This window comes from Dermacentor albipictus, chromosome 1, assembly GCF_038994185.2.
Source record: "Dermacentor albipictus isolate Rhodes 1998 colony chromosome 1, USDA_Dalb.pri_finalv2, whole genome shotgun sequence".
Classification (NCBI taxonomy): Eukaryota; Metazoa; Arthropoda; class Arachnida; order Ixodida; family Ixodidae; genus Dermacentor; species Dermacentor albipictus.
In genome coordinates this window covers 326,318,469-326,334,268 of record NC_091821.1, presented here as the reverse complement: position 1 = coordinate 326,334,268, position 15,800 = coordinate 326,318,469, and the positions used below count along the sequence as shown (strand labels likewise).

Genomic DNA, 15,800 nt, shown 5'->3' with positions numbered 1-15,800 from the left:
GGAATTTTCGAATATGCATTTGTCGAATCGAATACGCTTCGAATATGGAAAATATTCGATTCGTATTCGAAATTTCGAATATTCGCACACCCCTAGTGTTTTCGCATTTCGCCCCCATCGAAATGCGGCTGCCGTGGCCGGGATTTGATCCCGTGACCTCGTGCTCAGCAGCCCAACACCATATCCACTGAGGAACCACACCGGGTTGTTTACGTTTGAGTGGTCTATCAGTCAGACAATAGCTCTCAAAGACGTTCCCCAGCTCCTCCATATTTTTTCGCGCCGTTGCTTTATCTCTGCACTATTCTTTTCAGCTTTGTTTTCCGCTTACCGTTGCCCCCTCCACCTGCAGCGTAGGAAATCAGAAGATCTACCGGATAACCCATCTGCCTTTTTCTTTCTTTCTCTCTGAAACGAGCCCAATTGAAAAATGCCTAAGTGCCCTTCTGCGCTCTCCACATCTCTATGGCAGTAGGAGCATCGCATGATTTGCAGTGTAAGGTTCACAAGCTCTCACGAAGCAACCAAGCGGCGACATCACTTGCGCTGTATATTTTCACAATATTTAAGTTCACAGCACTCGCAACAAAAAAAAAGAATGTATGAATTGGAAGAAGTGGGGCATCTTAAAGACGTACGATTAGGATTCGCAAAAAAAAAAAAAATGCAGCTACGTACAAGGCCTATACTCGCTGAGTTCACAGCAATTCATGCAAGTCAGTGACGATTGCAGTACATGCACATATTCCAGTGCAACATGCCTTCTACTATGATTGTCGATGTAAGCGAATAGCCATACCCTTTAATACTAAGGTATTCGCTTTTCAAAAGAATGATGCGTGTGGAGGGGCATATTTGATACAGTGAATACATTTAGCCAGCGTTTGTTGTTTCATTGCGCAATTACACAAACGGGACAGTCATTAACCAGTAGATTTATAACGGTATAACATAGACCGCGAGCTGAACCGCAGCATCTAATCCTTCTGATGCACTCAACTTCTCGCTCGACAGCCCATGCATCTCAGAGCTATAATAATTGGCGTACGGTGACGCGGTCTTGGCAGGACCACTAACCACCACAATAACGTGCGGAAACGCAAAAAGAAAACAACGTTAACTCACTGGAGCACTCCAAAGCAGGAAACCACACGCTCGTCAGGTCGATCCCCCGCATTTACTTTTTTTTCCCTTCTGTTCCTATTGCTCCAACTCCTTCTCCTCCACGGTATTTTGCAAAGTGCTACTAGCAGTCAGTGTCTGTTTCGCGCAATTTATTTAAATGGGCAACTCGAGGTGGTGTATATGACTAGGAGTGGCACAGGGAGTCTCGCTAGTGAAGGACTTCGCTCACTGAGCACGCGTGGGAAAGGACGATGAATGTGTCGCGAGGAATCTCTTGGCACGTTGCCGAAGCTTTCCACTTCGTCGCCGAAGCAGACATCAGCACAACCCGCGAGAGAATTCAGCCGCCGGAAATAATAAATTTCCCGCTTTCAGATGCAACCACCATCGCGAACGGACAGCGTTTCCCTGACGCCTTCCACTTGGAACGCTCAGGAAGATTACCCGACGTGTTCAACGGCTAGGTTTCACAACCGGATTACCATTCGACGCGCGCGGTCTACAAGACCTGCATACGCATAAGCCTTTCACTCGCACTCCAATGACTACAAAACAGTCAGCACCACCTAAAGTTAACTCCTTCAGGCACGGCGTCATTATTCATGGACTCCACCTATTTTCGTCATTTCTGTGCAGTGGTATAAAAAATAATAGAGCACAAACATCAAGCTTAGTCTAAATGGAACATTCTGATTACCCAAATTACTTTCATTTTACTTCGGAGTGATACAAATTGTTACAGGGTACCGCTTTGGAGAAGGCGCTTCAGTATTTTGCGTGGCGTTTGATGTGGGGAAGGTAAGTATCAACCACGAAATATATCTATATATATATATATGTGTGTGTGTGTGTGTGTGTGTGTGTGTGTGCGTGTGTGTGTGTGTGTGTGTGTGTGTGTGTGTGTGTTTGTGTGTGTGTGTGTGTGTGTGTGTGTGTGTGTGTGTGTGTGTGTGTGTGTGTGTGTGTGTGTGTGTGTGTGTGTGTGTGTGTGTGTGTGTGTGTGTGTGCGTGTGTGTGTGCGTGTGTGTGTTTGCCATGCTTGAGGCCGATAAAGAACTTGTGCATGTAATTCGAGCAGGTGATTTATTCCTGTTTATGAAGAAACGTAGCTTGGCTGACTTTACAGTATTGCAACATTTAGTTACTCTGTATTTACGATGGCTCATTCTAATATGCACAGAGTCATTCTACCACCTTGGTTTGTTTTCAATGGAGTCTCAAGCACCTTGGGATGAAATTATCGATATTTGATACATGTATTGACAGTCAATTTTAATTCGTTACTAACAGGTTTAAAGATAAGTATAGCTCCCACCCACCTGTCGCAATTGCCATTGTCTTTCACATGGGTCATCATGAATGGTAAGAGGGTTGTATGCAATACTATTGACCACTGGATTCATTCAAAAGCAGGAGAAATATGCTGTGTGATCTATTCTAACAGATTCAAAGTCGACAGTTCAGTGCTTGCTCACTTCTTCCCGTTCGATCCAAACGCAATGATGGTTTGCCAAATTTTCTTTTAAACAGATGTGACTACATGATCACGCCATCAAAGAAAGCTGCAAAACATTCCTGGGCATCTCGTTACAGCAGAAAACACTGAAGCTTAATGGCATCAGAAGAATGGCTAGAGAAGCACATCATTCCGCTGCTGTCCCACTAACTCAATTCACGAGAGCCGATTGTAAGATTAGAAAGCAACAATTATGCGAGTGCATAACACAAGGTCGCCGATTTGACGCCAATTCTGTGGACATACTTGTCTATAAACTATGCCCCCATCAACATGCAGTTTCCGGTCTCTGCTGGTGCTGGCCGTGACATCGACTCTCTCATTCATCATTGCATGTTAGAAGTGGCGTATGCAAGTAATTTTTTGTGCTGTATGCGTCGCTCAGCTATGCCTTCCTGCAGGTGTGGCAATTCATGGGAGAACGTAGAGCAAGTTCTTATCAGCTGTATTAAGTCGGAATACCAAAAATGTGCTTTGAAAGCAATGATAATAACCCCTGATCTGAAAGATTTATTAACCTTCAATAATGAAAGTTTAATTTTATCTGTGTCCTCGTGCTATTATTATGTCGCAGCACTCAGCATGGGTAATGGATTGATTTGTGTTTAACTGTAAAAAACACAGAATATGCTCTTTCTCTTTTCTCTGTTGAATGTTATTGTTTAAGCATGTATACAAAATGGGTTTTCTTACCGGAAAGTTTGTTTTTCATGTCACCTCATGTTATCGTCATCTACTCCTTTGACAACGTATTGTTTGTTGGGACGAAGGTGGTGCACTCGATACCAAGAGCAGGATTTCTCCTTTTCGTGTATTTAGACAGGTGCGCTTGAGATAAATATGCATTTTAACCATGTGAGGCTGAGCCTACCACTAATGCCACGTTCATTGTCTAGATAAAAATTTTTATTTAAGCTTAAAAGCTTTAGAAGACCATCTACTACTTTTATGGCAGCCATTTCTTTTAGTTCAATGAAAAGCATACCGGTCAGTGTCCAATTCTGCATTGGTAACGCGAAAAAGATATGGAACCTTGTTTTATAAGAAATTTTCTACTTGTAGCCGCGATTGGGTTCACGCAGCCCTGTATTAGAAACTGTAGTAGGTGAGGGCAATAGCAATTGTATGCCGGCATTTATTGGAAGCAGACTAGAAGGGCGGCCTCTAACCATTTTTGTTTATCAAGCTGGTGTTATACGGTTCGTTTTTCGCGAACTCAAAGTATTTCTGCAAAGCAACGTGCTTTAGCAGCTTCTTGTTTAACTCCTTTGCTCGCACACAAGTAAAGCCGAATTCTTTTTAGCCAAGCCCAGCCAAAATTTAGAAATAGACACGATGCTTTTACATCTGAAGCGCCATTCAGTGCGTTGCCGTAGCCATGCTTTCGCTTTCGCTTTCGGAAACATGTCATCTGTGTAATGTCTTAGGTGGAGCCAAGACATTCAGCTTGCGTGCGTGATCAGAATTTATATCGTCACGAACTAGCACGGGAAATGCTGTAATGTGCGCCGACATTCAATGCGGGGCACGTTCTGCTATTCCACTCGTTGCGGCAAAAGCAACTCCGCTTGTAAGCGGCAGCTTTCCTTAGATAGTACTGCGTATAGAATAAACTGTAAACGCCTATACATACATAGAATTAGATTTTAAACAACGTTTATGGCGGACTTAATAACAGCTGACTTTGGCACAGTAAGTATAGTCACTTAATGGGGCATCGACGCTAGTACAAATGTCTCACCGCATAGCATCCCTGCATTCAATTTCCCAGGAATTTCTGTAATGATATAAATTTGTAACTCCTACGTTGAAATACGAGCATGCTTTCCGATTTTGCCACTATACCGGGTGTTTCGGCGAACACTTTGAAGATTCTTAAAGTTGCCTGTGTCAGAAAGCCCAATTCTAGTTTATGAGCTTTTCTACTCAAAAAGGCGGCCATTACTTGCACAAAATTTGAAATGTACAATCGCCTAATCAACAAAAAATTACTACTCAAGTTCTTAAGTAATTTCCTTATGATCCATATTGTAATTTACAAATTCTAGCGGTGGAGTTGGCAAGGTGGGTTCACTTTGAATGAATTATAAGGATGGCAGCAGTTTCAAGATAATAATTCCCGAACTTTGCGGAAAAATGCATTGGCATTCCAATTACTGTTCTGCATGAATGCATGAAACAATGTTTCGTTAAAAAAGTAGTTGGGGCGCCGATGCATTTCTCCGCGAAGTTCGAGAATTATTATCGCGAAACTGGTGTCATCCTGAGAATTCATTGAAAGTGCCTTGCCATCTACACGGCTAGAATTTGTAAGTTGAAATATGGACCACAAGGCAATTAGTTAAAAACGTGATTATTAATTTTTTGGTGATTAGCCGGTTTTGCATTTCAACTTCTTGTGCAAGCAATAGCCGCCTTTTTGAGCAGACAAGCTCATGAACTAGAATTGGGCTTTCTTGCCACAGGGAACATTTAAGAATTTTTGAAAGTGTTCTCTGAAACACCCTGCATAGTATATAGATGTTGTATAGGCTGGAGTGGCCTTGTAGTTCAGTATCATTACCCGCCGTGGTTGCTCAGTGGCTATGGTGTTGGGCTGCTGAGCACGAGGTCGCGGGATCGAATCCCGGCCACGGCGGCCGCATTTCGATGGGGGCGAAATGCGAAAACACCCGTGTACTTAGATTTAGGTGCACGTTAAAGAACCCCAGGTGGTCAAAATTTCCGGAGTCCTCCACTACGGCGTGCCTCATAATCAGAAAGTGGTTTTGGCACGTAAAAACCCCAAATATTATTATTGAGTATCATTCAGCAAACATAGTATGTACTAAGAATTATTCTTTTACCAAACAAATTTTTGCTGATGTGATATTCCATTTTTTTTTGTTTACATATGCCCTTTCCATGGCCCGGTCGAAATGCTTCTTCGTGTGGAACTGTATTTGGTGATTACTGGGAATTCAGGCTTGTGCTCGCAAACAAATATACAGCTTTAGAACAGTAAGGCGAGGATAACACAGATGCAAGGAATGAACCCGCAGAAGTAGCAATTGAAGACGGAGGTCAGGCACCAAGCAAACCAGTAGGTAAGCTTTGCCAAATAAAAGAGAACCTAATGAAGAGTTGAAAAAGCGTGAAATTGTCAAAGGTAATAAATAAGAAGAAAGTAAGCGTTACTCGAAATTATAACACTGGGAAGATTCAGGAAGCTGTAAACAAATAGTTGCAGCATGAAATCAGTGAAGTAATAATTTGACACAGGACAGGGCAAGATGTATGCAGTGAAATATACGAAGGGCAATGTCATCATCAATTTCAATTATATGGTTGAAGCAGCAGAAGAAGTCTATAGTGGCCTGTACAGTATCCAGACCAGCCAGGCTACTTCCATTCGAAGTAGTAATGAACACGATAGAAAGGCACCTTATATAACTAGGGATGAAGTTAGAAGGCACTTGCAAGACATGAACCAAGTAAAAGCGGCAAGAGAAGATGTAATAACGGTCGATTTCATCAAAGATGGAGGAGATATGATGCTTGAAAAGCTTTTTATACGAAATCTCTGACGACTTCAACGGTTCCAGAGAACTCGAAGAATGCGCACATTATACTAATCCATATAGAGAGATACGTTAAAGGATTGAAAAATTATAGGCCCATTAGTTTATTTCCAGGTCTGCATAATATATTCACCAGCATATTTAGTATGATAAAAGAATGAGTGATAAAAGAATGATAAAAGCAATGAAGATGACGATGAGTATCTGCCTCTATGAAAATCTATATTCGTTTAAGTGCGCTTGCAACTTTCGTCCACCTGCCGACCGACTGTTCATGGCCCATAAAATTTCACGAGTTACCCTTTCTTGCGAAATTATTTCCATCCCGACCGAACTTTCGAAAGGAAACCGTATATCCTATTTTTATGATTTTCGTAATTATGTGTAAAGGTTTCGTACAACCAAGCTCAAGATAATTACAACATACGATGATGTGGTAAAACACAAGATCATTGAACCAAACAGCTAGGCAGTACTGTGCGTAAAGTATTAACGCACCAACACTTTTAATGCATGATGACGTATAGTTTCGGTCGCTGAAGCATCCGTGAGAGCACGAAACCAAGGCCCTGGCGGCCTGAAACTTCCCTGCATCTGTGAGACTCGCCATCAGTGCGATATATGACGTTGCATACGGGAAATTAAAATCGCAAAAGTCTCGTTTGTATAACGAGCTTGCGCTAATGAGCCCGCTGTAGCCGAGAGCCACCAGCATGCCGCTGCCTTTGGTGCGAGTGTGAAACCCGGTGAGGCTAGAGATTACTCTGTAGGTCCGTATTCACCGCTAATTTGGCGGGACTCATGTGCAACGTTCATGTGAGAACCACCATGAAAAGCGAGGATGGCAGAGTGAGGACGATCAAGGACTGAAGCAAAAAATAAAAGAGAGAAGGTAAACAAAGATGCAAAGCACCGTGACCTTCTAAAGTTAGCGAAAATATGGTTTGGCAGTGAGACAGAACCAACTCTTGAATGAAGAAAAACAAAAATGCCGAAAATAATTCACCTTTTACAACAAAATGAAGTTATGCCACTCTCATTTACTCATAATTATATACTATGTTTGAAGCTCATTATGCAAGTCTTACTAGTGTGTTCTCGGAACCACCATTTGGCAAGGTAATTTTACTCTCTACCGCATTAACACAGAAGGGTCTTTTTGATGTACCATGGAGTGGCTTCAGGATGAAAGAAAGAGAACTAAGTCGATGTTAAGACATCGCAGCAGGAAAGGAAGCACATACACCAACATAAGAAACTTGCAGGCTTACAATTACTATCGACGGCAATACAATTAGCATTCAAGCAATTTAGCAACATATCTTGCTGCAGTGACGTTTCTTCCAAATCTGTTGTAATAATTCTGAGATTTCCGTTGCTTTCGCTATATGCGACATACACTGACTCCGGTATCGGCCCCCTTCGATATGGGACTCGGTTGCCAAGGTCGCCCATGAGCATGACAGTATGACGACTGTACGACAACGAGGCAGTGACTAGAATGGAATGAGCAAGAAGGAATGACGTCGATTGAACCACAAAGGCGATGTAACGACAGTGGTACCACGCAATCATCATCATACAGTCGTGATGCATTTCATCAATGGAATGCATCATGACTGTATGATGACGATTGCGTTATGACGACGGCATGATGAGAGTCAGATGACGAAGCTGGAATGACGACCATACAACAACCAGGACGACATGATGACCCCGAGCAAATAGCTAGTGGCCCACCCTATGAGACAACTGGGTCACTGGGTCGGTGTAGATGGCGTGACGAGAGTCAAGTGACGAAGCTAGAATGCCGACGGTGCAACGACCACGACAGCATCAACCGGCGTAAGATGATAGATAGATAGATAGATAGATAGATAGATAGATAGATAGATAGATGGATGGATGGATGGATGGATGGATGGATGGATGGATGGATGGATGGATGGATGGATGGATGGATGGATGGATGGATGGATGGATGGATGGATGGATGGATGGATGGATGGATGGATGGATGGATGGATGGATGGATGGATGGATGGATGGATGGATGGATGGATGGATGGATGGATGGATGGATGGATGGATGGATGGATGGATGGATGGATGGATGGATGGATGGATGGATGGATGGATGGATGGATGGATGGATGGATGGATGGATGGATGGATGGATGGATGGATGGATGGATGGATGGATGGATGGATGGATGGATGGATGGATGGATGGATGGATGGATGGATGGATGGATGGATGGATGGATGGATGGATGGATGGATGGATGGATGGATGGATGGATGGATGGATGGATGGATGGATGGATGGATGGATGGATGGATGGATGGATGGATGGATGGATGGATGGATGGATGGATGGATGGATGGATGGATGGATGGATGGATGGATGGATGGATGGATGGATGGATGGATGGATGGATGGATGGATGGATGGATGGATGGATGGATGGATGGATGGATGGATGGATGGATGGATGGATGGATGGATGGATGGATGGATGGATGGATGGATGGATGGATGGATGGATGGATGGATGGATGGATGGATGGATGGATGGATGGATGGATGGATGGATGGATGGATGGATGGATGGATGGATGGATGGATGGATGGATGGATGGATGGATGGATGGATGGATGGATGGATGGATGGATGGATGGATGGATGGATGGATGGATGGATGGATGGATGGATGGATGGATGGATGGATGGATGGATGGATGGATGGATGGATGGATGGATGGATGGATGGATGGATGGATGGATGGATGGATGGATGGATGGATGGATGGATGGATGGATGGATGGATGGATGGATGGATGGATGGATGGATGGATGGATGGATGGATGGATGGATGGATGGATGGATGGATGGATGGATGGATGGATGGATGGATGGATGGATGGATGGATGGATGGATGGATGGATGGATGGATGGATGGATGGATGGATGGATGGATGGATGGATGGATGGATGGATGGATGGATGGATGGATGGATGGATGGATGGATGGATGGATGGATGGATGGATGGATGGATGGATGGATGGATGGATGGATGGATGGATGGATGGATGGATGGATGGATGGATGGATGGATGGATGGATGGATGGATGGATGGATGGATGGATGGATGGATGGATGGATGGATGGATGGATGGATGGATGGATGGATGGATGGATGGATGGATGGATGGATGGATGGATGGATGGATGGATGGATGGATGGATGGATGGATGGATGGATGGATGGATGGATGGATGGATGGATGGATGGATGGATGGATGGATGGATGGATGGATGGATGGATGGATGGATGGATGGATGGATGGATGGATGGATGGATGGATGGATGGATGGATGGATGGATGGATGGATGGATGGATGGATGGATGGATGGATGGATGGATGGATGGATGGATGGATGGATGGATGGATGGATGGATGGATGGATGGATGGATGGATGGATGGATGGATGGATGGATGGATGGATGGATGGATGGATGGATGGATGGATGGATGGATGGATGGATGGATGGATGGATGGATGGATGGATGGATGGATGGATGGATGGATGGATGGATGGATGGATGGATGGATGGATGGATGGATGGATGGATGGATGGATGGATGGATGGATGGATGGATGGATGGATGGATGGATGGATGGATGGATGGATGGATGGATGGATGGATGGATGGATGGATGGATGGATGGATGGATGGATGGATGGATGGATGGATGGATGGATGGATGGATGGATGGATGGATGGATGGATGGATGGATGGATGGATGGATGGATGGATGGATGGATGGATGGATGGATGGATGGATGGATGGATGGATGGATGGATGGATGGATGGATGGATGGATGGATGGATGGATGGATGGATGGATGGATGGATGGATGGATGGATGGATGGATGGATGGATGGATGGATGGATGGATGGATGGATGGATGGATGGATGGATGGATGGATGGATGGATGGATGGATGGATGGATGGATGGATGGATGGATGGATGGATGGATGGATGGATGGATGGATGGATGGATGGATGGATGGATGGATGGATGGATGGATGGATGGATGGATGGATGGATGGATGGATGGATGGATGGATGGATGGATGGATGGATGGATGGATGGATGGATGGATGGATGGATGGATGGATGGATGGATGGATGGATGGATGGATGGATGGATGGATGGATGGATGGATGGATGGATGGATGGATGGATGGATGGATGGATGGATGGATGGATGGATGGATGGATGGATGGATGGATGGATGGATGGATGGATGGATGGATGGATGGATGGATGGATGGATGGATGGATGGATGGATGGATGGATGGATGGATGGATGGATGGATGGATGGATGGATGGATGGATGGATGGATGGATGGATGGATGGATGGATGGATGGATGGATGGATGGATGGATGGATGGATGGATGGATGGATGGATGGATGGATGGATGGATGGATGGATGGATGGATGGATGGATGGATGGATGGATGGATGGATGGATGGATGGATGGATGGATGGATGGATGGATGGATGGATGGATGGATGGATGGATGGATGGATGGATGGATGGATGGATGGATGGATGGATGGATGGATGGATGGATGGATGGATGGATGGATGGATGGATGGATGGATGGATGGATGGATGGATGGATGGATGGATGGATGGATGGATGGATGGATGGATGGATGGATGGATGGATGGATGGATGGATGGATGGATGGATGGATGGATGGATGGATGGATGGATGGATGGATGGATGGATGGATGGATGGATGGATGGATGGATGGATGGATGGATGGATGGATGGATGGATGGATGGATGGATGGATGGATGGATGGATGGATGGATGGATGGATGGATGGATGGATGGATGGATGGATGGATGGATGGATGGATGGATGGATGGATGGATGGATGGATGGATGGATGGATGGATGGATGGATGGATGGATGGATGGATGGATGGATGGATGGATGGATGGATGGATGGATGGATGGATGGATGGATGGATGGATGGATGGATGGATGGATGGATGGATAGATAGATAGATAGGCTCAAAAGGCCTGGAGCAGACAAATGATGCTGATCCCAATAAAAAGCCCCAGCTGGGAACGCTATAAGGGGAAAGAACGCAAGAGGAATGACAGTATGGTCGAACTTATCCTGTGTTTGCAGAAGCAGAAATATGTATAATACTGTTACAGTCGATAGTACGTAAGTGTGAATAGCATAGGCCTTGAGGTTTCATTGATTACCGATGAAAGCTTTTAATGCGATTAGTAGTCTTTGGGAACTCTATTCATTTGAAGGTAGAAGAGCGCTCAATTGCGTATGAAAGGAACTCGGATCGAAGGAACGCCGGTGCACACATGAAATACGCTCAGACAGGAAAGCCCCTTTCCTGTATGTGTCTGCGTTCCTTCCATCTGTGTTCTGGTCGTTGGCAATTCAGTGCTATTGTACCCTGACATGTCGCACCAACTAGCCCAACGGCTCACGCTTCTACAGCGAGCTTTGTCCAATTTGCAGGCGGTCGGTCGGTAGGTCAGTCGGTCGGTGCACGTGCTGTTCTCCAATCAACCTCTTTTATGCCAACATGGGTGAATGGCTACAGTATGCATCTGTTCATACTTTATGTCGTATGTTCTTCCTAATAATCATGATAACATATAATATCTACGATCACCAAATACAGACAGATCGCAGGATATATTTTGCATTATATTAACATTGACGATCATCTCCGACAGATGAATGCACCACCAATAATTTATTCTGGTATCAGACGATTACAAGTCTACAGCGCTTAAGTTTATTCCTTATATGTCGTGGACACAAATAAAATTTGTTGGTTGTGAATAAAATACCAAAAAACGCTGAATAAGTCATGGTGCTGTTCCACAAAGCAGGCCTTGTGATGTGTACAAAATTGTTTTAACCTAGCAGTGTTGCGCCTTTGTTTCACTCATGAGACAATTAAGGAGAAGCTGGCATCATTTTCCTGTCCCCGAAATCTGCCTATTGATTATTATCCTCATATATTGCTACTATTGCCATACTTGCCTAAAGATTGGGAAAACCGCCAACGTGATGACTATTTCCGTCGGAGAAAAGAAAAAAAAATGCTTAGGGACTTCACAAAGCTTTTCGCTCGTAAGTGAACTTTTCTATAAACCAGCCGCCTTCGTTAATAATATGTTCAACACCATGACTAGCTGAAATTTACTTTTACGAACAATTCTATAGCGTAACAACAGTTTGTAAATATAGGCCTCGGTCCGTATTTATAAAACTTCTCTTATGTGGCTGCTTTCCGCTCTTGGAGATCACCGCGGCGATTGTTCCGTTGTCACGCCAGTTGCTTGTCATAGTGCTGTTCGCCTGAGCAGCCGCAAATGCGAAAATAATTTTACTTAAGACAATTTCCGTGAATACGAGCCCTCATTAGACACCTTCGGCTGGCAAGGACATAAAACAAAGCAACTTGCCTTGTCCCTCCCTGGACTGGCGCTGGATTTCCCAGAAGATGCGGGTATAACAGAGCACGATGACGGCCAGTGGCCCGCCGTAAAGCACCAGCAGGCACAGCAGATTGTACACCTTCTCGTGTGCCGGCGAAGGGAACGAGGCGAAAGTCACGCACTGGTAGAAACCCGGCCTCGCTGGATGTTCCATCACGTGGAAGATGAATGCCTGCGACGAAACGCGTTCGCTTAAGCTTTAGTGTTTGGAAGAACTAGTCCAAGTGCATAAGAAAGATAGGGCAGAAGAAAAGTCTATTGCCACTAAAGACGCAGCACCTGGCATTACCAGTAACAACGCATTGGCTTCTCTAACTGTAGGAAAACCTGAAAGGCAGGGCTTCTGTGATAGGCGCCGCACTACCGATTTGTTATTCTATATGGCTTAAGTAACAACGGTGGAGTATCACTGAAAAATATGGATGACAGATGGTCTGTTGCGGGGGGTGGGGTTGGGGGAATGAGCAGGGGGAGGGAGGGAACGAGTAGGCACGCCTGGGGCGCTCTGTATAAGCCTTAGGAAATACAGATAATCAATGGCTATGTTAGTTCCAAATGCGAACGCTATTGAATATTGTTACTTTTTTAGCTAGTGAGCCACAACGAAAGGACAAATGCAGCATTTAGCAATGAGTCCTGGCGAGTAGGAAACAGCAGGTGCAATCGTGAGAACACAATTGCCTGCTGCACGTAACAAGAGAATTGGTGCGCGCGAACTATGTAGTATGGGTAAAAAGAAAAAAGAAAAAATGCAAGGAACTCTGCCACAAAAAAAGAAAGAAAAAAGAAAACGAAGCAGACTGCTGCCTGCTAAATAGTTACCGACAAAATTACGCTACAGTACAGTGATTGCTCCTCCAGCGTGTGTGAACATGCATGTATGAGCGTGTATGACCACTCATATAACAATAGCTGTCATAGCACAACACACATTTCAATTCAAGCTAAAATATTGCAATATTCTGCAAGAGAACGACGTCATATTTAGAGCTGAGAAGGCACGTTGCGAGGAGCTGCCCTCCATACTTGGAGTGACAGTACGAAGAAAATGCATTGGGCGACAGCTGAAAAACAAGGAATAACAAATAACCTATTCAGCTCCCCGCCTCTTCAAAATCGAAAAATATATCCAACTTCACCGTCCTCAAACAAAAACAAAAAGTGCTGGCTGTCCCGTAATCGAGAGTAGACGTAAGCATGAAATGGTAATCAGCAAAGCAAACTGGTTGGAGATTATACTAGCTACAATCTTAAAATGGGTGTAGTGCATGGTCGGAATGGCACACCCTACCATACCCCACAGCACTGCCCTGCAGCACGCCATACTGCGCACTGGTCCATATGGACTCCGCCCAGCTGGAAGAAAAGCGCATGAAAGAGGTGTCACGCAGTGTAGCGCCATCTCTCGAGGCGACGCAAAACCTGAGCAGCAGAACTCACGCACCGCCGGCGTACAAAAGAGCACCGGCAACCGTGTGTTAGCGCGAAAGGATGACAATGGCGTGTATGGTGCCCTGCATCAGTGTTTTGAACATCGCTTTTGGAAATCACAAATAAAACTTCAGAGTACTAGAAACCATAGCTTCAGTGATAGTGTGAACAAGCATTAAAGAGGACTCGGAAAGAACAGTTTTTGCGACTTGTTTGGACAGTTACTAGCGTATTTAATGCCGTCCTGTATACGAATGGTTGAAGGCGAGAAACCGCATTTTCTTATTTTGACCAGTTGGCCGGATGATCTCGTTTTGTTCTCGCAACTTACCCGAATGTTCTTGTTTGAGTGCCCGGAAAACGGCTGTGGCTCATGGCTCAAGGTCACTTGAAGGTCGCCGAAAAGGGGAGCTAAAATCATTTCATGCTTAAATTTGCTGTTTAAGCAGGCCCCTTTCGCCCTACTGCAGAAGGCCTGCTTGCTCGGTACTTTGATTCAAGAAACTCAAAGTAACAAAAGCAATGTAGTTTTTTAGCCGCCTACGTAATCATATGCAATATTTAGTAGCAAGCAACCAAGCAACACAAATACAACTCTAGCCATGAATGCCATGCCACAATTCATAGTTCGTGAAATAGATCCCCAGTCAGTGTCACAGCAAGGCCCCTTTTACATCTTCCCAAACATACAAACGCAATTCAGAACTAGTGCGAAGTTATGTACTTTTGATGCATACGCCGTTGAGGCATTAAATTTTTTTCAATGCATGTTCTTCATGGTATTACTGAGACAAGGGTAGATTATTGCGCAAGTGTTATTAGGTTATAAAGTAGTTTGATAAATGCCTTAACACCACTTCTGTCGCACCAAAATAGAATACTACCATGCCAATAGTTCTACACACGTAGCACTAGTGGTTCCCTGCATGGATGAATGAGCCATTATTTGTCTTTGTGCATCTTGCCGACGTGACTTACTGGGCATATCCTTCCGGGCAGTAAAATCACCTGAATAACAGGATGCTTCGTGCATTGCTGTATTTTCCTCCTTCCAAAGCGTTCGTCTTTTATCCCTAGTGCTGAAACCGAAAACGTCAAGGACGATTAAAAACCGTGCTTCGGCGAACACTTTCAGAAATTTTTAAACGTTGCCTGCGACAGATCGCACAATTATAGTTTATGAGCTGGTCTATTCGAAGAGGCGGACATTATTTGCAGAAGGAATTGAAATGCGTGACCAATTAATTAACAAATATTACCTATCAGGTGCTTAACTAATTACCATATGGCCCACATTTCAATTTACAAATTCCTCCCGTAGAGTTCTCAAGGCGGATCCACTCTTAACGAATTCTCGGGGTGACAGCAGTTTCTAGATATTCCCGAACTGTGCCAAGAAATGCATTGGCGTTCCAGTTAACATTTCTGCTTCAATGCATAAAACGACGTTTTGTTAGGAAAGTGACTGGAATGCCTATGCATTTCTTCGCAAAGGTCACGAAATAATATTTGGAAACTGGTGTTATCCTGACAATTCGTTGCAAGTGGATCGGCTTTGCAAA

The 15,800-nt window shown here is 44.5% G+C and overlaps 2 protein-coding genes across 5 annotated transcripts in view; one reads left to right on the top strand and one right to left on the bottom strand.

The window, feature by feature from the left end:
- LOC135908910 (uncharacterized) overlaps nucleotides 1–15,800 on the top strand; it is a 662,802-nt gene that overhangs the window by 305,910 nt on the left and 341,092 nt on the right. The gene's annotated exons all lie outside the window — the stretch shown is intronic.
- Nucleotides 1–15,800, bottom strand: part of LOC135909226 (adipokinetic hormone/corazonin-related peptide receptor variant I-like) — a 93,690-nt gene that overhangs the window by 17,383 nt on the left and 60,507 nt on the right. The window contains exon 2 of the mRNA XM_065441096.1: nucleotides 12,771–12,979. Coding sequence (XP_065297168.1) covers nucleotides 12,771–12,979 — 209 coding nt within the window. The remainder of the gene's footprint in view (nucleotides 1–12,770; nucleotides 12,980–15,800) is intronic.